The sequence below is a fragment of the Oncorhynchus mykiss genome, chromosome 1, assembly GCF_013265735.2.
Source record: "Oncorhynchus mykiss isolate Arlee chromosome 1, USDA_OmykA_1.1, whole genome shotgun sequence".
NCBI lineage: Eukaryota > Metazoa > Chordata > Actinopteri > Salmoniformes > Salmonidae > Oncorhynchus > Oncorhynchus mykiss.
The window spans coordinates 53,117,980-53,139,333 of NC_048565.1; the positions used below are offsets into that span (position 1 = coordinate 53,117,980).

The 21,354-nt window shown below is 43.0% G+C and overlaps 1 protein-coding gene across 14 annotated transcripts in view; it reads left to right on the forward strand.

Moving 5' to 3' along the window:
- Nucleotides 1-21,354, forward strand: part of LOC110524948 (CUGBP Elav-like family member 2) — a 68,717-nt gene that overhangs the window by 37,007 nt on the left and 10,356 nt on the right. For 12 of the 14 annotated variants that reach the window (XR_005052076.1, XR_005052079.1, XR_005052078.1 and 9 more), the window contains exons 3-9: nucleotides 2,125-2,207; nucleotides 8,962-9,010; nucleotides 9,793-9,927; nucleotides 14,403-14,482; nucleotides 19,869-20,030; nucleotides 20,439-20,502; nucleotides 20,995-21,120. Coding sequence is in view for 2 of the 14 variants with exons in the window: in XM_021604911.2 (XP_021460586.1) it covers nucleotides 2,125-2,207; nucleotides 8,962-9,010; nucleotides 9,793-9,927; nucleotides 14,403-14,482; nucleotides 19,869-20,030; nucleotides 20,439-20,502; nucleotides 20,995-21,120 (699 nt within the window). In the remaining 12 variants the exon portion in view is untranslated. The remainder of the gene's footprint in view (nucleotides 1-2,124; nucleotides 2,208-8,961; nucleotides 9,011-9,792; nucleotides 9,928-14,402; nucleotides 14,483-19,868; nucleotides 20,031-20,438; nucleotides 20,503-20,994; nucleotides 21,121-21,354) is intronic. The other 2 variants (XR_005052080.1, XR_005052081.1) reach the window with 1 other exon arrangement.

Sequence of the window (21,354 nt, forward strand, 5' to 3'; positions counted from 1 at the left end):
AATAGTCATTCACAACATTAACAATGTCTACACTGTATTTCTGATCAATTTGATGTTAATGAACAAAAATGTTCCTTTTTCTTTCAAAAACAAGGAAATGTCTAACTGACCCTAAACTTTTGAACGGTAGTGTATATACAGACACACACTCACTCACCGGTCAAAAGTTTTAGAGCACCTACTCGTTTCAGGGTTTTTCTTTATTTTTACTATTTTCTACATTGTAGAATAATAGTGGACATCAACTATGAAATAACACATATGGAATCATGCAGTAACCAAAAGGTGTTAAACAAATCAAAAATATTTTATATTTGAGATTCTTCAAATAATCATCCTTTGCCTTGACCGCTTTGCACACTCCACCGGTCTAATGTCAATTGCGCATGTTTCTTGGCCCTTCTTATTGGTGTCCTTTAGTAGTGGTTTCTTTGCAGCAATTCGACCATGAAGGCCTGATTCACACAGTCTCCTCTGAACAGTTGATGTTGAAGTGTCTGTTACTTGAACTCTGTGAAGCATTTATTTGGGCTGCAATTTCTGTGGCTGGTAACTTTAATGAACTTCCAGTGCAGCAGAGGTAACTCCGGGTCTTCCTTTCCTGTGGCGGCCCTCATTAGAGCCAGTTTCATCATAGCGCTTTATGGTTTTTGCAACTGCACTTGGAAGAAACTTTCAAAGTTCTTGAAATTTTCCATGTTGACTGACCTTCATATCTGAAAGTAATGATGGACTGTCCTTTCTCTTTGCTTATTTGAGCTGTTCTTGCCATAATATGGACTTGGTAAAAGACCATCTTCTGTATACCAACCCTAACATGTCACAACACAACTTACACAAACCCATTAAGCAGGAAATACATTCCACAAATGAACTTTTAACAAGGAACACCTGTTAATTGAAATGCATTCCAGGTGACTACCTCATGAAGCCGGTTGAGAGAATTACAAGAGTGTGCAAAGCTGTCATCAAGGCAAAGGGTGGTTACTTTGAAGAATCTCAAATATAATACATATTTTGATTTGTGTAGCAGTTTGTTGGTTACTACAAGATTCCATATATGTGGTATTTCATAGATTCGATGTCTCACTATTATTCTACAATGTAGAAAATAGTAAAAATCAAGAAAAATCCTGGAATGAGTAGGTGTCCAGACTTTTGACTGGTACTGTATATAAAACATCTTCATATGCCACCGCTGCTAAATAAATATAGGGGAAACACTGAAGCCTCTTAGAGATGAGAACGGAGCAGCTCGATGCATATTACCATATCGCAGCTCCCAGTCGAGGCTTGAGAGAGAGGGGGAGCTCCACTCCACTCCACAGTAGCATTATAACTCACGCGCACGGCACGGCACAGCCTGAGAGGGAGTTCTACAGTAAGCAGCAGCAATACAACACTATGTAGGTCAGAGACGCTGCAGTACTCTACTTCCCTGTGTGTGTGTGTGTGTGTGTGTGTGTGTGTGTGTGTGTGTGCGCACTCTCCACTTCTGTGTGTGTTTTGTGTTCTCTGCCAGCCCAGAGAAACTGACAGGCTGGAACGCCACTGGCGGTCTGCTGGGACTGAAGGATGAGAGTATTTTTTTGTGTTTTTTTTTCTCCTCTCTTACCCCTCCCCATCGCCCTCTCTTGTTCTATTGCTTGCTTGCTCTCTCCTTCCCTCTCCCATTCTTATCGTGTCTGTGGATGTATTGTCTATGTGTGTATGCACACCTATGTAACGGAGAGCCATTCAATAGTTTTGTCAGTACAGTGGCTGCCTGCCTCTGAGTAGCCTCACTGTAGCCTTTCTCTGCCACACCTCAGTGACCCTGACAGACAGATAGCCTCTTGGTCTCCTGCTCTGTTCTCTGTGGCAGTACTGTACAGTCATGAGTGTCAACTATGACCCTGATCCATCGGCCCATCTCTTTATCTTGCCCATAGCCTACTCTCACTGCAAATGCTGTGCATGTGCTGTATAGGCACCTAGCATGCTGTGCAGTATGTGTACTGTATGTACAACAGTTAATAGTGATTCCATTCCTTGTCTTGAAACAGCACTTGTGTTTAATGTTGCGTTATTCTGATTGTTCTGTTATTAAATACAACATTCCCCCCCCCCCTTCTCTCTCTGCAGGATGCTGTTTTGTAACGTTTTATACCAGAAAAGCCGCCCTGGAGGCCCAGAATGCATTGCACAACATAAAGACCTTAACAGGGGTGAGTAAGCAGGAAGTGTGTGTGTTTGTGTGCGTGCCGCCTTTAGCCCCTCATTGCTCCCCTGTGTTGCTGCTGTGGACTGCACTTGGATGGATGTAACCTAATGAGCTCACTATAGCTACAGCCCAGTGTGAGAAGGAAAGAGAAAACAGGGCGACAGCTGTATAGAGAAACAGAGGGAGTCTTAATTCTAACCTGATTTATCTGATAGAGATTAAAGCTCAGTCAACTGGAACAAGTGCAATTGCTTGTTAAAGCTTCGTAAATCTGCCTCCCCTGTCCCCTATGTTACTCTATCTGCTTCCAATCAATTAAATCAATACTAAACTACCTCAGTCTTCAATTAAATCAATACTAAACTACCTCAGTCTTCAATTAAATCAATAACTCCACTCTGCTGACTTTTTTCAGTTTCCAATAATGAGGAGAATGACTAAGTGTTGAAGAATTTGTACCTGTGTGATAAGCAAAGGGAGACCTGTACTAATTATACCATTCAGGGTTGGGGTGAATTCCATTTGAGTCCTGAATTGAAAAATAATTGACCCCAACCCTGAAATTGTCAGTAGCGTGATGATCGAAGTGCGACTAGAGAACACATACTGTACAAACCTAGAGTATAAATAGCACTGTATTTGGTGTCATTAATCAGTTAACGCATTTTCAAATCAAGTGCATGTATTTTGACAGCTGCTCCCGAACCCTACTACAGCCAGTCATGCTGCTCCTGGCATTGACTGAAGTCCGACGGCTCGTTGGTGGAAAAGCTTGCGTCCCTTTCGGTCGCCAAACATGGGTTCAAATACTATTTGAAATCATTTCAAATACTTGATCTCTGCATGGTTGAGTTTGCCTATTGCAATGGAACCAATAGAAAAGTCACAAGTGCACATCCCGGATCCCCGCCTATCTGGCCCTCCAGGCAGGCTAAATCCTATACAATAAGTATTTGAATTATTTTTTTAAATAGTATTTGAACCCAAGTAGGTCTGTCGCACGGACTCCCTCCTCCTGTGCCTTCCTCTCCTTGGCAAGTGATGCCAGTCCCCATACCGAGAGGGCCATCTGTCTATTTCTTTTAGTTCCCTTCTCTCTGAAAAACAACACATTTCATAACTGCCTCTCCTGTTTTTGTTTTTATCGTGAGCACTCAAATGAGGGAGTAAGATTTCCCATGTTATCACGTCATCATAACACCTGGTAAATAAACTTGAAGCCAAGCAACTTCCATGATCTCTTTATTTCACCTGTCTATTTCTCTTGGTCCCCTTCTCTTGAATAATAACACCATTACATACAGCCAGCCTCCCAGTTTTTGTTTTTATAGAAATGGCAAGAAGTGAGTAAAATATCTAGTCTTTACACATGACAAATAAATTTAACTTGAAACCTTGCCCTCTGCTCATATCCTAATTCCCCTTGCTTAAAATCTAGCCACTTCACTCCATATTTTTCTTATTCCCTTTCTGGCTTCTTTGTGTCAATATGGCAGGTGTAGATATCTAATCCAAAAGATTAGCTCTTCAGATCCACTTCTTCCTCAGCGTATTAAGGGATCTAGTGGAAGAGCCAGGGGAAATAAATCGCAGGTGGAAATATGTCATTTGCAGATGGACTGGATTCTCTGCCAACTTCTTGTTGAAGCTCAAGCTGTTGCTCAGATATGGCCCCTCATTTCTGGAACATGTTAGCAATGCTGGACGGTATGGCTAGCATTCCATTCCTAAGTGAAAAATGACAACTTTTAAAGACCAGTGGACATTGTTTGCACCCCAAATGGCACCCTATTCCCTATATAGTGCACTACTTTTGACCAAAGGTAGTGTATAGGGTAGTGTTGCATGGAAATCCAGTACCACGTTAATATCGTGCTACCAAAACGTCATGGCACCAACATTTTTAGAATACCATAGTACCGTTCCGTATGATACTACCAACTTTTTTGGCCCTACCGATCTAAAGCACCCGCAGGTGACTTCATAAACAGTAAATGTTTAGAAAGTCAGTTGCTTATGCAACTGCAATTAGTCTCTTGCATGCTATGCGCCGGTCCAATGTCCACTTCACTTTCATGCGCATATCACGTGTGTCCTCACTCACCTGCTTCTCTCCGTCCGCTCTTCCTGCACGATACCGATTATTGGAGGACCAAAAAAAGCCGATGCCGATTAATCGCCCAATTTTTTTTTTTTTTTTATTTAAATATTTTTTTTTTTAATTAAAATTGTTTTAATGTATTTGTAATAATGACAATTACAACAATACTGAATGAACACTTATTTTAACTTAATATAATACATCAATAAAATAAATGTAGCCTCAAGTAAATAATGAAACATGTTCAATTTGGTTTAAATAATGCAAAAACAAAGTATTGGAGAAGAAAGTAAAAGTGCAATATGTGCTATGTAAGAAAGCTAACGTTTCAGTTCCTTGCTCAGAACATGAGAACATATGAAAGCTGGTGGTTCCTTTTAACATGAGTCTTCAATATTCCCAGGTAAGAAGTTTTAGGTTGTAGTTATTATAGGACTATTTCCCTCTATACCATTTGTATTTCATTAACCTTTGACTATTGGATGTTCTTATAGGCACTTTTTAGTATTGCCAGTGTAACAGTATAGCTTCCGTCCCTCTCCTCGCTCCTCCCTGGGTTCGAACCAGCAACACAACGACAACAGCCACCACATCGAAGCAGCGTTACCCATGCAGAGCAAGGGGAACAACCACCCCAAGGCTCAGAGCGAGTGACATTTGAAACGCTATTAGCGCGCGCTAACTAGCCAGCCATTTCACTTCGGTTACACCAGCCTAATCTCGGGAGTTGATAGGCTTGAGGTCATAAACAGCTCAATGCTTGACGCACAACGAAGAGCTGCTGGCAAAATGCACTATAGTGCTGTTTGAATGAATGTTTACGAGCCTGCTTCTGCCCTCCACCGCTCAGTCAGATACTTAGATGCTTGTATGCTCAGTCAGATTATATATCTAGTAATATCATCAACCATGTGTAGTTAACTAGTGATTATGATTGATTGTTTTTTATAAGATAAGTTTAATGCTAGCTAGCAACTTACCTTGGCTTACTGCATTCGCGTAACAGGCAGTCTCCTTGTGGAGTGCAACGAGAGAGAGGCAGGTCGTTATTGCGTTGGACAAGTTAACTGTAAGGTTGCAAGATTGGATCCCCCAAGCTGACAAGGTGAAAATCTGTCGTTCAGTTAACCCACCGGTATTAAAATAATAAATAAAATAAAAATCGGCAAATCGGCGCCCAAAAAATACCAATTTCCGATCGTTATGAAAACTTGAAATCGTCCCTAATTAATCGGTCGACCTCTAAACTGAACAACGTTGTTTGTCATGTTACCTAGCTAGCTAACAACCTGGTAACTTGACAGTAGGTTTAGGTAAATTTGAGTGGCACTGGAAGAAAGGAAAATATCATGATATGTGCTTCAAATGTAGGATTTTTATTTTACCTTTTTATTTAAACTAAGCAAGTCAGTTAAGTACAAATTCTTATTTACAATGACAGCCTACTGGGGAACAGTGGGTTAACTTCCTTGTTCAGGGAAAGAATGCTCGGGAATTCGATCCAGCAACCTTCAGGTTACTGGCCCAACGCTCTAACCACTAGGCTTCCTGCTGCTCTAACCACTAGGCCTAACTAGATCAAACATCTACCTCTTTCTGATCCACACATTCTGTTCGGTGTCTAATGTTTTTAAAGTTGGGGGGGGAGGTATGGGGGAGTGGGAGTATTGGGGGGGGGGGAGTATGTGAGGTAGTGAGAAAGAGAGAGCAAGTGTGTGTGTGGGAGAGTGAGTGTGAAATGTAATGTGTGTGCAATTCAGTTCAATAAGTGTGAATATGAGTGGCTGTTTTTTGTGTGTAGCATAGGCGCATAGGCACATTCTAAACGGGAACAAGTGTCCTGGAGATGGGTGAACAGTACGCTATGCCACTGAATTTTTCCTTTCTTGTTATCTCGATACTAGGCCTGGTTATTGTATCATTAGTAAAACGTTGGTAATGTGAAAAGACTAATATAGGTGCCACTTGGGATGCAGCCATTAAGAAGCAGGCCAGAAGAGAGCAGCACTGTTAGATTTGATTAGGATCCCCATTAGCCGACGCCAATGGCGACAGCTAGTCTTACTGGGGTCCGACACATAACGAAAAAGACATTATATACAAAATACTTTACAATTCACATACAATAACATGTAGGGGGTGTGGGTGGTGGCTGTGTGTGTGCATCTATCAGCTAGACATAAATGTCAATACATGCACACAAAAAGTAGGTCACACGGAGGGAGAGGTGTTGTGCCGAGAGGTGTTGCTTTATTTTTATTTTTTTCAACCGGGTTTGCTGTTCATTTGCACTATATGAGATGGAAGGGAGTTCCATGCAACCATGGCTCTGTATAGTACTGTGTGTTTTAGGGCTCTCCCTGACCCCCCCAAAATCGAGTCCTATGTGTTTTTAATCAAATCAACTATATGCACTGAGCTTGTCTGATGCTTTAAGCTAACTGTTTGATTAAATAATTAAGACATACAAATGACTAGAGGGAGTCCGACCGCAATTGATTTGATTGTGGCCCCTGGCTCAGACTTGCTGCATTGTAAAAAAAATATATATATATATATATATATATTATACAAAAGTCACTTAGTGACTGTTTGACTAGCACCCATTGTGTGTCTCTCCTCCCTGCTGCAGGGACCATCACACATCAACAATGTGTATAGCGCTGTCAGTGTTGCTGAAGCTGCAACATAATTACAGCCATTTCTGACTGAAAAGTTATGTTGGTGAAATCCCTCATTTGTTTAGGAAAATCATTCCCTATCCCATCAACGCTTGCTCTCTATGCGTGACACATGTATGCTTCGCATGCAAGTGACCAATAGGGCCTGACCTACAGCACATCAATAAATTGGTTATAACAAACTCTGAACACCGTAACACATGACAACAAAATGGATGCAGAGAGGACGTGACAAATCAATTCAAACCGGGGGAATGTTTACTGGGTGCGCGGGTTGGTAAAGGGGAAGTCGGATGTGTGGAATAATTTTGACTAGTTGTAGAAAATACTGTAAATAAAAGTATGGAGTAAGCGATGCGTGCATGTTCTAGGTGCCAAACAGGTGCCTAGAACATTACATTGTTCCAGACGGTCAGAAATACATTGTAAACAACACTAAATCAATTACAGGCGTACCAGAGTGTACCGTTGTTTTTTTGTAAAGCTTTTATTACAGCAAAGACTAAAAACGGTCTCATGGAGTCGTGAATGCAATTTCCGAAATGGAACGGTTTATGCTAATTATTCAATGGTCGCTTTATTTTATTTTAAAACTAAAATGCTTGATTGCATTTCACATCATGAATGATTTTGTATTCTGTGTATTGACATGAACAAATAAATGATTGATACCGTAGCCTATTTCAATGCAATACAAGCTACTGTAAGTAAGTTACAGTATTTAGGATGTGCTCTTAGGCCTACAGCTCGATGGTGGTTATACAAGGCTGGTATACTAACCCTATTAATGATTATAATAATGGCAATATTAACAATGAGATCAAGGAAAAAGCTGCGGAATTTGTGATATTGTTGCGTGAGGCTTGGCGCTCACGGAATCAGTAGGCTGTTAAACACTCAAACAGGCAACAGAAGCAGGATCTGTCTTATTTCTGTAGATATAAATGGATGATTTATAAAGCCAGGCACATTTAACAGTTAGGCTATTGATTAGACGTAATTAAGTTGGTTTCCAACCTCACTTTTCTTAGACAATTAAGCCAAGGGCTGTTTTCTCGTCTCCTAAATCTGCTGTTACCTTCACCTCATTGTTCTCAACACCAATATGCGGGTTAACTTTGCTCTATTATGCACATAGCAGCATGGTCTAGGAAAAGGCACCAATTCAACAGCGCACTGATGCGTTTCAGAACCGTGGACAGCGACCAATATCCAGCGCGGGAGAAAGCTCATTTGTTAATAAAAAATATATAATTTTTGATTTGTTGCAACATTGTTCTTACATAATATAACCATATACAATTTCAGTAGCACATGTCTTAGACTGATGGACTGTGCCATCCCCACAGCCTCCACAATGGATCAGTCCACTGGGGGGGGGACTTAAATAGATCCTGAAAGGATGATGATGGGGAGAATCAATAACTGCGATCATATGACTACTGCTCTGGCCCAACCCAAAGAAAGGGGAGAGAATTTGAGCCCAAATACTAGTGGACATATCCTTTTCTATAGCTCACTATAGTGTGAGGGATAATCGAATCTGAGAGGGGGCGAGCGAATGAGAAATGCTGACAGAGGGGGATGAGGTGGAGGAAGAAGTTTAATAACGAGCAAGAGAGCAATTCTAGTCTCAAAATCCATCCTCACCTCCTTTCCTTCATCTGCACTGATTGGAAAAGGTAACTTGACAGGTGAGACTTGACAGGTGAAAACAATATGGAGTCGAGCTCATTATTAGGGTGGCTTTCACCTTGTCAGTTCTTTCAGATCAGTCAAGGAGAGGAGGCTAGGAGTGAACGAACTGTTTAAACCATTGCTAAAGGGCAAGGGAGCAAGAGAACCAAAAAACATAGCCAAGCACCTGGCCTGTTCATCGTCGCGGTAACTAACGTGACAATGAACAGGCCAGGTGATGACAGGCCTGATGATAGGTTGATGTTTAACATGTTTCTTCCGTGTTCTCCTCCTTCCAGATGCATCATCCCATCCAGATGAAACCCGCTGACAGTGAGAAAACAAACGGTGAGTGACATCATTGCAGATACGATGTGACACAGGCTAAAATGTATATAAACAAAGCATAGCGGCTGGCCGGTTACAGGGAAGGGTTGCGTCCCAAATGGCACCTTATATCGTGCACTAATTCTGACCAGGGCTGTAGTCAAAAGTAGTGGGCTATATAGGGTGCCATTTGGGTCACAACCTGAGAACAGAACACAGCTACCATGAAGTCCCTGAGGACGTGAGGAAATTGCACCACGAAGAATCAAGATTGGGAAAGGAAATAAAAAGGAGACTGTCTCTATATTTTAGTTCCCACACGGTGGCCCAAATGGTACTCGTCTGTATGTGCTGCCAAGGCATGACAACGACCATAGAAGTTGGCTGTTATGGAACAAACAGACCTGGGACGAGACTGCCGAAACGGTGCTCTGTGCTGTAAATTCAGTATTTCTTGGGAGTATTTCAGGGGTGTCAGGGGTTACTGGGATTTAAAGGAGCTTTATGAAGGGGGGGGGGGGGGGTGAGAGGAAGGCGGGTACAGAGGGATCTGGTGGGAGGATAAGGGGAAGATAAAGCAGTCATCCGTCTGAAGAAAAAGAGATTGGGGAGGAGGGGGAGATGAAGCAGTAAGATAGAGATTTAGAGAACGAAAAGGGGTGAGCTGACACATTGAGTGAGAGGGTTGCAAGGAGGGGAGAGGAGGGACTGAACTAGCAAAAAGAGAGGTGGAAGGTTGCATAGCCCATTTTGCTTTCGCTGTTTTGCTGTCACTCATTCTTTCCTCTCTTTCTCCATTTCAGCGGTGGAAGACCGAAAGCTCTTCATTGGAATGGTAACAAAGAAATACGGCGAGAACGAGGTCCGAATGATGTTCTCTGCTTTTGGACAGATAGAGGAATGCCGAATTCTCAGAGGACCTGACGGTCTGAGCAGAGGTGGGTTGTGGGTAACGCCGTGTCACTCCGCTCCACGCTCCCGTTATACTAAGTGGTCCTGTGTTAGTGGATCGGTTTGTAAGGGCGTGGCACTAGGAACCAAAGCAAAGGTCTTGGGTTCAATTCCTACAGGGATCATAATGCACATACCAGAAATGTATGTCAAATGTACTGAAAGTCATTTTTAGATAAAACGCACCCTAGGCCATCCTGTATATATGATGAGATTTGTTAGATAGATATTTTTAGTATTTTAACCTCTTCACCTCCCCAATTTCGATCTTGTGTCATTGCTGCAACTACCCAATGGGCTCGGGAGGCGACGGTCGAGTCACGACCGGGCAAACAACATGACTGGGCAAACCGCGCTCCTTAACACCCACCCGCTTAACCCGGAAGCCAGCCGCACCAATGTGTCGGAGGAAACACTGAGCCTGCAGACACCCAGCCCGTCACAAGAAGTCGCTAGAGCACGATGAGCCAAGTAAAGCCCCCATGGCCAAAACCCTCCCCTAACCCGGATGACGCTGGGCCAATTGTGCGCCGCGCCATAGACGGCTGCGCCACTCGGGAGGCCCAGATATATGGTATTTATGGTAGTGGCTTCCTCTTTAAATGTTGCTATATTGCTTCCACCTATCCAATCTTCTCAGATCACAGTAGTGGGTAGGGAATAGGAGCTCACGTTTGATTTGAAATTCACCACTAGAGTAGTCCTCGACTACACCCGCCGATAAAAGAACACAGACTTGCCTAGTGCCTGCCTTACTACACTGCTCCCAAACCTTTTATTTCCACCCTTCCCCGATAGTCATATCCTATTCACCCAAAGTTCGCCCCCTCTTCGCTCTTTCTTGCCCCCCCCCCCCCAATCCACCCTGATATGACTCTCCCCGTGACACACTCACCACCTCCTACATCTCTGCAGCAGAGGGAGGGGGTGCATCAACACTCGCAGCTCTCAACGCCGCCTGTAACAATAGTCCCAGCCATCGCCATGGCAACCCCATGGCTGCTGGTGTTCTAGGCCGGCCTCAGCTGGCAGGCAACACAGGACATGCACAATCAGTACTGCACCGCCCCCACCGTGCTCCACAAAGGATGGAATTATTCCACTGCTCCACCTCTGCCTGCCTCAACTTCTATCTGTGCCGCATAAGACGCCATAAAAGCAAGTGAGACCGACAAATGCAATAATAGTATGGGCGGGCATGAGTTATCGAGTACGGAGCTCGATCTTTAACCAGAGGGGGAAAAAAATACTGTAAAACTATTTGGTGGATGTGCTTTGTAGCAGCTCGTACAAGTGAAATTTTGTCCCAAATTTTAAATGTTTTATGTTGTCTTAAAGACGACGTTAATTTGCTTTGACTCGAAGTGTTCCATTTTGAACATGTGCATTTGCGGGGCACAACAAAAAAGAAACCAAGCCTTAAGGATCACACAGTTCTTCTCCCTAAATGTCCTTTCCCCCTGTGTCTCATTCACTCAATTGCGTTCCGACCGCTCCCTACACATACGCATGCTGAGCGCGCTCACAAGCTCCTGTTAAGCTCCTGTTAGGCCTACAGAAGTAAATGCCTATAAAACGGATCTAACTGATGGGATACAAAAGCTACATTTCTTACCAAATGACGACAGTTTTATCACAAATTCAAATGGACTGGTAGATTGAAGTAGGAAAATGTGTTCCAACAACCGTTGCTGCAGTTTAGGAAAAATTGTGTCCTGTCTATTTTCCGCTTAGGCTACTTTGCGAACTGCTTGTGCCATTTAGAATAGGTTAGCCTCTCAAACTCCACACTGGATCTCAATGCCAGTTCCACTGTGTTTTTTTTCCATTGTTCCCCTCTAATCAGGGACGGATTTTTAGACCTGTAACACCAGGTGGGTGCAATTTAATTCAGGTAGAACAGAAAACCAGCAGGCTCCAGACCTCGTAGGGTAAGCGTTGAATAACCCTGGCCCAGGCTATAACCCCTCTAAACATAGACAGGTTCCACACTGTGAATACACAAAAGGCATTAGTTTGATAAAGACAGAGAGCCATATTTTCATCAGAATCATTAAGGCTTGGCCTTCTCACCAAACCGATGTCATGGCCGTAATTCATCACCATGCAGTGTTCAACGTGGAATTGTTAATCCATTTAGACATTTCCAAAGAACAGGCAGAATAAACTAAATTGAACATCTGTATATCGAAAAGAAGACTATTTTTGTTTTGTAACCCTGAAAAAAATGGTCTTTCAACTCACCAAATTGAGCCCCATTTCAAATAGTCACTATTACAACTTTTTCAAAAATGTTTTTAGTCTGTTATTACATTTTTTTACTATAAAATAGGTGACTTGACTGTGGTAAGGGCTCTGGAAATAAGAGTGTCTTGTCTGCTAAATGAACAAAGCAAGGCTATGCCATTACACAGCCATAAGCTTCTACAAGCTCGCACCACTGCTAAGGTTACTGCCTTTTTGGAGATTGTGTAATATATAACCAGTTGATATTATGATTTCAATAAATTCGCCTGAAATGTCACTTGCTTTTTTATTGACTGAATATACACTACATGATCAAAGGTATGTGGACACCTGCTCGTCAAACATCTCATTCTAAATTATGGGCATTAATATGGAGTGGGTACCCCCTATGCTGCTATAACATCCTCCACTCTTCTGGGAAGGCTTTCCACTAGATGTTGGAACATTTGCTGCGGGGACTTGCTTCCATTCAGCCACAAGAGCATATGTGAGGTCAGGCAATGATGTTGGGTGAATAGGCCTAGTTTGCAATCTGCGTTCCAATTCATCCCAAAGGTGTCGAATGGGGTTGAGGTCAGGGCTCTGTGCAGGCCAGTCAAGTTCTTCCATACTGATCTCGACAAACCATTTCTGTTGGGAAAGGGCCTTCCCCAAACTGTTGCCTCAAAGTTGGAAGCACAGAATTGTCTAGAATGTCATTGTATGCTGTAGCGTTAAGATTTCCCTTCACTGGTACTAAAGGGGCATAGCTCAAACCATGAAAATCAGCCCCAGACCATTATTCCTCCTCCACCAAACTTTACAGTTGGCACTATGCATTGGGGCAGGTAGCGTTCTCCTGGCACCTGCCAAACCCAGATTCGTCTGTCGGACTGCCAGATGGTGAAGCGTGATTCATCACTCCAGTGAACGCATTCCCCTGCTCCGGAGTCCAATGGCGGCAAGCTTTAAACCTCTCCAACCGACGCTTGGCATTGCACATGGGGATTTTAGGCTTGTGTGCGGCTGGTTGGCCATGGAAACCCATTTCATGAAGCTCCCAACGAACAGCTGAAGTTGCTTTCAGAAGCCGTTTGGAACTCGTGGTGGGTGTTGCAACCGAGGTCAGATTTTTACACGCTACGCATTTCAGCACTCGGAATTCCCGTTCTGTGAGCTTGTGTGGCCTACCACTTCGCGGCTGAACCGCTGTTGCTCCTAGACATTTCCACTTCACAATAACAGCACTTACAGTTGACCGGGCCAGCTCTAGCAGGGTAAAACGTTTAACAAACTGACTTGTTGGAAAGGTGGCATTCTATGACCGTGCCATGTTGAAAGTCACTGAGCTATTCAGTAAGGCCATTCTACGGCCAATGTTTGTCTATGGAGATTGCATGGCTGTGTGCTCGATTTTATACAACTTTCAGCAACGGGTGGCTGAAATAGCCGAATCAACTAATTTGAAGGGGTGTCCACATACTTTCCATATATAGTGTATTTATAAGGGACAATTATGGTTTGTTCTCTGTAATGGTTATAAATTAGGCATTGTCACGCACTTTTTACATAAGCTTATAGATAAATGCGCTCATTTCTTTCCAGTGTTAAAAAATATATATATTAGTGTACTCAAGTACAGAAAGAAATCATGCGTGTACTCGAACAGTCAAAATGCCCATCCCTAAGTAATAGAAGAATATGCAGAGCTCAACTGACAGTGCAGCGGTTCACCCTGTAGTCTCTGTCATCATAGTTGTAGCATGTGTTGCTATGTCATTTTAAAATGAATATTTCTCTTTTTACTAGAAAATTGCCATAATAGCCATTTAGTGTGTGTGTTGTGTGAGAGGAGTGTGTGTTTTCTGTAGTTATCTCAATTACTGTCTCATCCACCCAGTAATCACATCCCCAACTAGCCCAATCCATCCACAGCTTCTCTTGAATGTGGTACAATACGTCAATCAATGTTGTGTTACTGTGCTCATGTGGTTGTTGTTGTGACTGTATTGTTATGTTACTTCCATGTGCTAACCAGTGAGAGCGGTTGTTCTTCTGTGTGCTTGGAGTGCCGTTCATTCTATGTTACTGTAATGTGTTATTTGGGATTTCATAACGACGTGTCCCAAAACCTTTTGTCTTGTTTTGTTTCTTCTTTGTCCCTCCCTCCTACCCTCCCTCCTCTTGTCTGTCCCTCCCTTCCTCCTCCTCTTGTTCCCTCTCCCCTCCCTTACAGGCTGTGCGTTTATCACATTTTCTACCAGGGCTCAGGCCGCGAATGCAATCAAAACCATGCATCACTCTCAGACTATGGAGGTACTGTACCCCTTAGCACCTATTTCTCATCTCTCCCCTCTCCCTCTATGCAGTCTGCTGCCTCCTTGTGGTTTAAGTGCGGATTGAGAATTGTATCTCACAAGGAAACACATGTTGGTTGATTTTTATAGGTTGTCCCAAATCACACTTTATTCCCTTTATAGTGCACTACTTTGGACTTTGGACTATAAAAAGAATAAGGTGCCATTTGGGAAGCAGACGTCATATCACAGAACATTAGTCATACACCAACGCAAAGCATACTTGGCCAATATTACTAGGGTGTTGGAAGACAAAATGAAACTGTAGTTCTGGTGTTATACTTTGTATTCCATGTTATAGAGAAGCATCTCATTTTATAAGGATAGGACTGCGATGCAAATTAGGCACTACGGAAAACATAATTACAGTAATTTCAGGCCAATAATTTAAAGTAGGCTGGTCCTATTATTAACACATTTTTATGCTTAATGCCTAACTGGGAGTTTGTAACAATTTATGAAATTAGAATAAACTTGTTATACTACTTTATGCAAATTATATACTTCATATGCTAATTAGTCTGTACGGAAGGGAAAATAATACAGCAAGTTAAGCCCATTCATTTACATATCTGTATAAAAAAAAAACTATAAAGCCATGCGTTAATTAATTAATCTATTTTCACGCTGTTGGTGGTAGGTGCACTTGATTCGGCTGCCCTAGCACCGGGAAGGCAAAGTGTTTCCATTTTTAACCATTTCATATGTCTGAAAGTAGAACAGAGCAAATCAAGTGCATTTATAGGCCTACCGCTGGCCAATCAGATAGATCAGCTCACCGTGTCTACACAGTTTGCGCCAGTTTCCTCGAGCCATTGCCGTAAAATGAAGCCTCAAGCCCTTTTTCCCCCCAATTGGTAGTTAGTCTTGTCCCATTGATGCAACTCCTGTACGGACTCGGGAGAGGCGAAGGTCGAGAGCCATGCGTCCTCCGAAACACAACCCTGCCAAGCCGCACTTCTTCTTGACACATTGCTTGCTTAACCCGGAAGCCAGCTGCACCAATGTGTCGGAGGAAACGCCTTAAAAGTGGCAAAAGCTATCAGCTTGCAGGCGCCCAGCCCGCCACAAGGAGTCGCTAGAGCGCGATGGGACAAGGACATCCCGGCAGGCCAAACCCTCCCCTAACCCAGATAGCGCTGGGCCAATTGTGCGCTGCCTCATGGGTCTTCCGGTCACGGCCAGCTGTGACACATCCTGGGAATTGAACCCGGGCTGTAGTGACGCCTCAAGCTCTGCGATGCAGTGACTAGAGACTCAACAAGTACTCAAAAACAGCAGTTATTTTCTGTAAGTTCATGTTTAAGTTGTTATTCAGCACTGTCAACACTTTGTTCAACAGTTTTATAAGCTATAAAATGTGCGTTCTCCCTACTTTCACTCACGCTACAACCTGTACTGCAACTGCAATGAAGGAGTATAGCAAAGTGTTCCGATAAGCTTACAATGTTATTATTAGCAGCTTGTCTTTTTTTAAATAGAGGAATATGACACTTTCTCTGGTCACAGGAGTAACAACATTAATTGGTGCTTAAGGCAGAAATAATACAGTGCGACTTAAAAAACGTATCTCCCCTTTTCTCAGCGGAGGGAAGAAGAGAGGAAGGGACTGTGAGTCTGAGAGGCAGCCTCACTGCTGTTACCTCCCTCCCCGCAGACTGACCGCCAGATGCAGGCCATCAGTCCAGTAAAAAATATAAGCAAATTGTTACGCTCACTTGGCTGTGCCTCACAAGTCATATAACAAATCATCTATTTCCAGTATGGTCATATACCTAACATTGTGAAATGTAAATTCTAAATGGTCTGAGAAGAACAACATTGGCAGGGCAATTCAAGCATAGCCAATATGCATGGATAAGGTATTGCGCCTATAGCCTACTGCACAAACCTGTTTTTAATAGGTTAATGTTGCATAAACGTATGTTGTTTTTTTAAAGCCGTGTTTTAAAAAATATATATTCAGCAAAAAAACAAAACGTCTCTCACTGTCAAATGTGTTTATTTTCAGCAAACTTAACATGTGTAAATATTTGTATAAACCTAAGATTCAACAACTGAGACATAAACTGAACAAGTTCCACAGACATGTGACTAACAGACCTGGAATAATGTGTCCCTGAAAAAAATAGTAACAGTCAGTATCTGGTGTGGCCACCAGCTGCATTAAGTACTGCAGTGCATCTCCTCTTCATGGACTGCACCAGATTTACCAGTTCTTGCTGTGAGATGTTAAGCCACTCTTCCACCAAGGCACCTGCAAGTTCCCGGACATTTCTGGGGGGTGGCCCTAGCCCTCACCCTCCGATCCAACAGGTCCCAGACGTGCTCAATGGGATTGAGATCCGGGCTCTTCACTGGCCATGGCAGAACACTGACATTCCTGTCTTGCAGGAAGTCACGCACAGAACGAGAACGATTTTCCCACCTGAGATGTGTTTTCATCTCATTTTGTTGTTGAGATAAAAGGCAGTGCATGATGACTTAGTGCACATAAAAATAGATTTTGCAGTTAAATTCCCATGAACCGAATAAAAAAATTAACTTAATAAATTGGTTTCCAGCACATTTTTAACTCTACCGATGGTTTTCTCACAAAATAATTATCGTTATATAGCAGTATGCCCATTCTGTTATTGGCAAGTGTGCTCAAGCCAGCTCGCGGGTATAGCCTACATGATGAGATTATTATGGCCAAAAGAGCAAGATTTTTTACAAATTTGTTAAACAGCAGCCAAGCATCGATCATCATGTCGCCAGTGTAAGACCCTCAATATTTATTGGAGAGGAGCATCAAGCTAATCACATTGCACTTTCGCCAGCCTGTGAAGTTCATCATAACTTATTTAATCTGTAGCCTAATAAACTGCATGCTTTCCCGACGAGTCGTAGAGGAAGGACCACACAACTTGTCATCGCGTGACTCTAAGTTTACTTTTGTATGGTGGTTGTTATATAAATATTTGTAATGGGAAGCATAGAATTAGCTCACATACAACAGATATACCGCTTCTAAGACTTGCTTTCAATGATTGACAGATCTAGAACTCACATTTCTATGTGAATTTAGTCGGGTCGCCCAAGAAGTTACATATTGGAGCTTTAAGAGGGCACACATGGAGAGAAACATATTTTTGAATCTATATTTTAGCAGAAGCCGAATGAATCAATAATATCCCACTAATTTATTTACACCATTTTATTTATTTGTGACGTGCCAGTTGCAAAGCGGCAACGCGCCCGGCAATGTGTTAAACCTTGCATTACAAAGTATTTACCCATATTGTTTAGCCTACATAGTAAAGCATAGAGACTACTATATTCAATAAACATTAACTGAGATATAGTCCTATATTAGAGCAACTGTATAACCTCTTGCATTACAAAGTGTTTATTTACCCATGCTTAACCTGCATAGTAAATCATTACGCCGCTCATTATACTGAATGAACTTTAACTAAACAGAGATAAAGGCTACAGTATTAGAGCAACTGTCTTAGTGGGTCCTTTCAAAACGTTGTAGGTCAGGGAACCTAGGTTCTCCACTATCGTTTAGGCATCAACTGAGATGCACTGTAGGCATGCGTGTACCGTATAAGAGTAACTGTCCCACTAAGCCCCTTCAAAACTGGGCTGGTATTCCCGTTGAATCAGTTCAGTGTTCAGGAACTGGAGCAAGAGTGATATGACTGCTAACAGGTCAGAGGCTCCCTAGGGAAGCAGCCAACCGATCCCTAATTAGGAACCACAGAATAAAACTAGCTCAGCTCTGGGCCTCAGAATTTAGAACTAGGTCCCAGTAGTGATGGCACCATTTTAGGGTTGGAGACATTTCCAGAAATCCATGTTGGAGTATTCCTTTTCTGCTCCTCCTGAATCCGGGAATCCTCCGATGGCGATTTCTGGAGATTTGGGGAAAGTTTCTGGGAATTTTGCAACCCTACTACACCCTTTACAGTCAGTAATGTATCCCCCTGATGCTATGGGAGGTGCTACTATTGTATTAGTCTTTACTGTATCCCCCTGATGCTATGGGAGGTGCTACTAGTGTATTAGTCTTTACTGTATCCCCCTGATGCTATGGGAGGTGCTACTAGTGTATTAGTCTTTACTGTATCCCCCTGATGCTATGGGAGGTGCTACTAGTGTATTAGTCTTTACTGTATCCCCCTGATGCTATGGGAGGTGCTACTATTGTATTAGTCTTTGCTGTATCCCCCTGATGCTATGGGAGGTGCTACTAGTGTATTAGTCTTTACTGTATCCCCCTGATGCTATGGGAGGTGCTACTAGTGTATTAGTCTTTACTGTATCCCCCTGATGCTATGGGAGGTGCTACTATTGTATTAGTCTTTACTGTATCCCCCTGATGCTATGGGAGGTGCTACTAGTGTATTAGTCTTTACTGTATCCCCCTGATGCTATGGGAGGTGCTACTAGTGTATTAGTCTTTACTGTATCCCCCTGATGCTATGGGAGGTGCTACTAGTGTATTAGTCTTTACTGTATCCCCCTGATGCTATGGGAGGTGCTACTAGTGTATTCGTCTTTACTATATCCCCCTGATGCTATGGGAGGTGCTACTAGTGTATTAGTCTTTACTGTATCCCCCTGATGCTATGGGAGGTGCTACTAGTGTATTAGTCTTTACTGTATCCCCCTGATGCTATGGGAGGTGCTACTAGTGTAGAAAGTAATTCCCTGTCAAGCCTGGTCCCTTTGTCTGGCTCTCTCTAATTCACAACATTGATACCACATGTCTACGTCTGGTCTGTCCAGTGATATGTCAATATCTGGCTTGTCTGTTTGTTACAGCGCTATCCTATGTATGTGTTTTGTAGCTAAATGTCTTTTCTCGTTATGTCTTGACTTGGCATACACGTCCTTCCTTGTTTGACTGTCTCTGTTTATATGTTTCTGTTATGTCCCTCCCGTGTGTGTGTGTGTGTGTGTGTATTTTGCGTTGACTCTCCTCAGCCTCAGTGCCTCCCAACCGACCCCGCCCCAATCCTCCTTTTGAGCCATACCCTCCAGTGTTATAAAGTGTAACTGGCTGTCTTGTTTCTGTCTAAACATGATCCCTTCCTGGTTCTGTCTGTGGAATGTAGCCTGGCTTAGTCGTGCATGACAATGTTCTAATTGTTTATTTCCTATTTTGAATGCAACACTTAAAGAAATACATTCCCCAGATTACCACAGGGCATAGTATATCCTCCACGATAGTTCTTCCTGAAAAATGGCCCTGCAGATTTGACTGTTGTGATAGTGTCTGTGTTTCTGATGGTGTGTGTGTGTGTGTGAACTTGACTGGGTGAAATCTAACTCTCGCTCCTCCCCCACTACAGGGCTGCTCCTCTCCCATGGTGTGTAAGTTTGCGGACACTCAGAGGGACAAAGAGCAGCGGCGCCTGCAGCAGCAGATGGCCCAACAGATGCAGCAGCTCAACAGCGCCTCCACCTGGGGAAACCTGGCAGGGCTGGGAGGCCTCACCCCACAGTACTTGGCAGTAAGTACACCTTAATACACCATAGTACGCCACAGTAATCTGGCAGGGCTTGGAGGCCTCACAGTACAGTACCTGGCAGTAAATTGAAACCATTGACATACATATTCATAAATATAGGCTACATGCATGTTTATCATTGTTGGGAAAGCATGACATTCTGAGAAGTCGTACTCTTTCTCAATTAGTTTTCCTCAGGTCCTTGTCACCTCCTCTCTGTCTCTACATTGGAGGAGAAGTTCCTCGCCTTTTTCTCAAACCGCATTTGAGAAGTGCCCTACCCGCAGACCTTCAATGAGTTTTGAAAAAGACGAGGAGAGAGGACGTGGGGAATCAAGGAAAGACTAAAATTATTGGGAAAGAGCACAAGTCTACTTTACTCTGTTCTAGAACGCTCTCTTTCTTTTACAGTTGCTCCAACAGGCGACATCTACTGGTAACCAGAGTAATTTTGGTGGCATGCAGAGGCTAGGAGGTGAGTCACTCATTTTTTTTCCTGTCCCTGTTCCCGTCCTCCACAACCCAAACCCACTCTGATAAACATACAACTGTTCATGTAAATAACCTTCTGTCACGATGCTTTACTCCCACATAGTTTCACAACCACTAAAATCGCATTACCGTTGAATAAGATTGGAACATTAATCAGAGTATCTATTCTAGGAGATACAAGTCTGCTGGGGACAAATTTATAGGGGTGAAAATCAAGAACCGGTGCAGTGCCTCAAGGCAGGGTGCCAGGGCCACTTATTTTCCTGTTATATGGCAATGCTATGAAGTCTTCTTGTTTTTCCCATTTCTTTCTGTATGCGGGTGATTCCGCTCTTCTGGTCTCCCATAAGAACAGCTAATGCAGCTCCATTTCCCCCTCTTGGTTGTCATTGCAAATAAGCATCTGCTCTTAATTGACATACTTGAATAAATAAAGTTGAAATAAAACAACCTCTCTCTCACTCACCTCTTCCAGGTGTGAACCAGCTGCAGCTGCAGAACCTGGCCACGTTAGCTGCTGCTGCCTCTGCAGCCCAGAACTCAGGCGGCGGCTCCAACGCCCTGTCAGCCAACGGAGCTCTAGGTAATCTCTATAACTCAGGTAACTATAGCCCAGTCTCTCTATAGTCCAGGTAATCTAGCAGTCTGAGGCCAATGTTAGTTTCTCCCTTCATTTTTCGCTCTATAAAAAATGTACTGCTCACAAAAAAATCTACGGCGCTTAATCTTACGACACAGATTTAACATAGTCCTGAACTAAAAACTTTTTAATGGAGATTCCCCCTTGAACTTGCTTTTTAGTCCAGGATTAAGATTCTGTGTCCCCAGAAAAGAC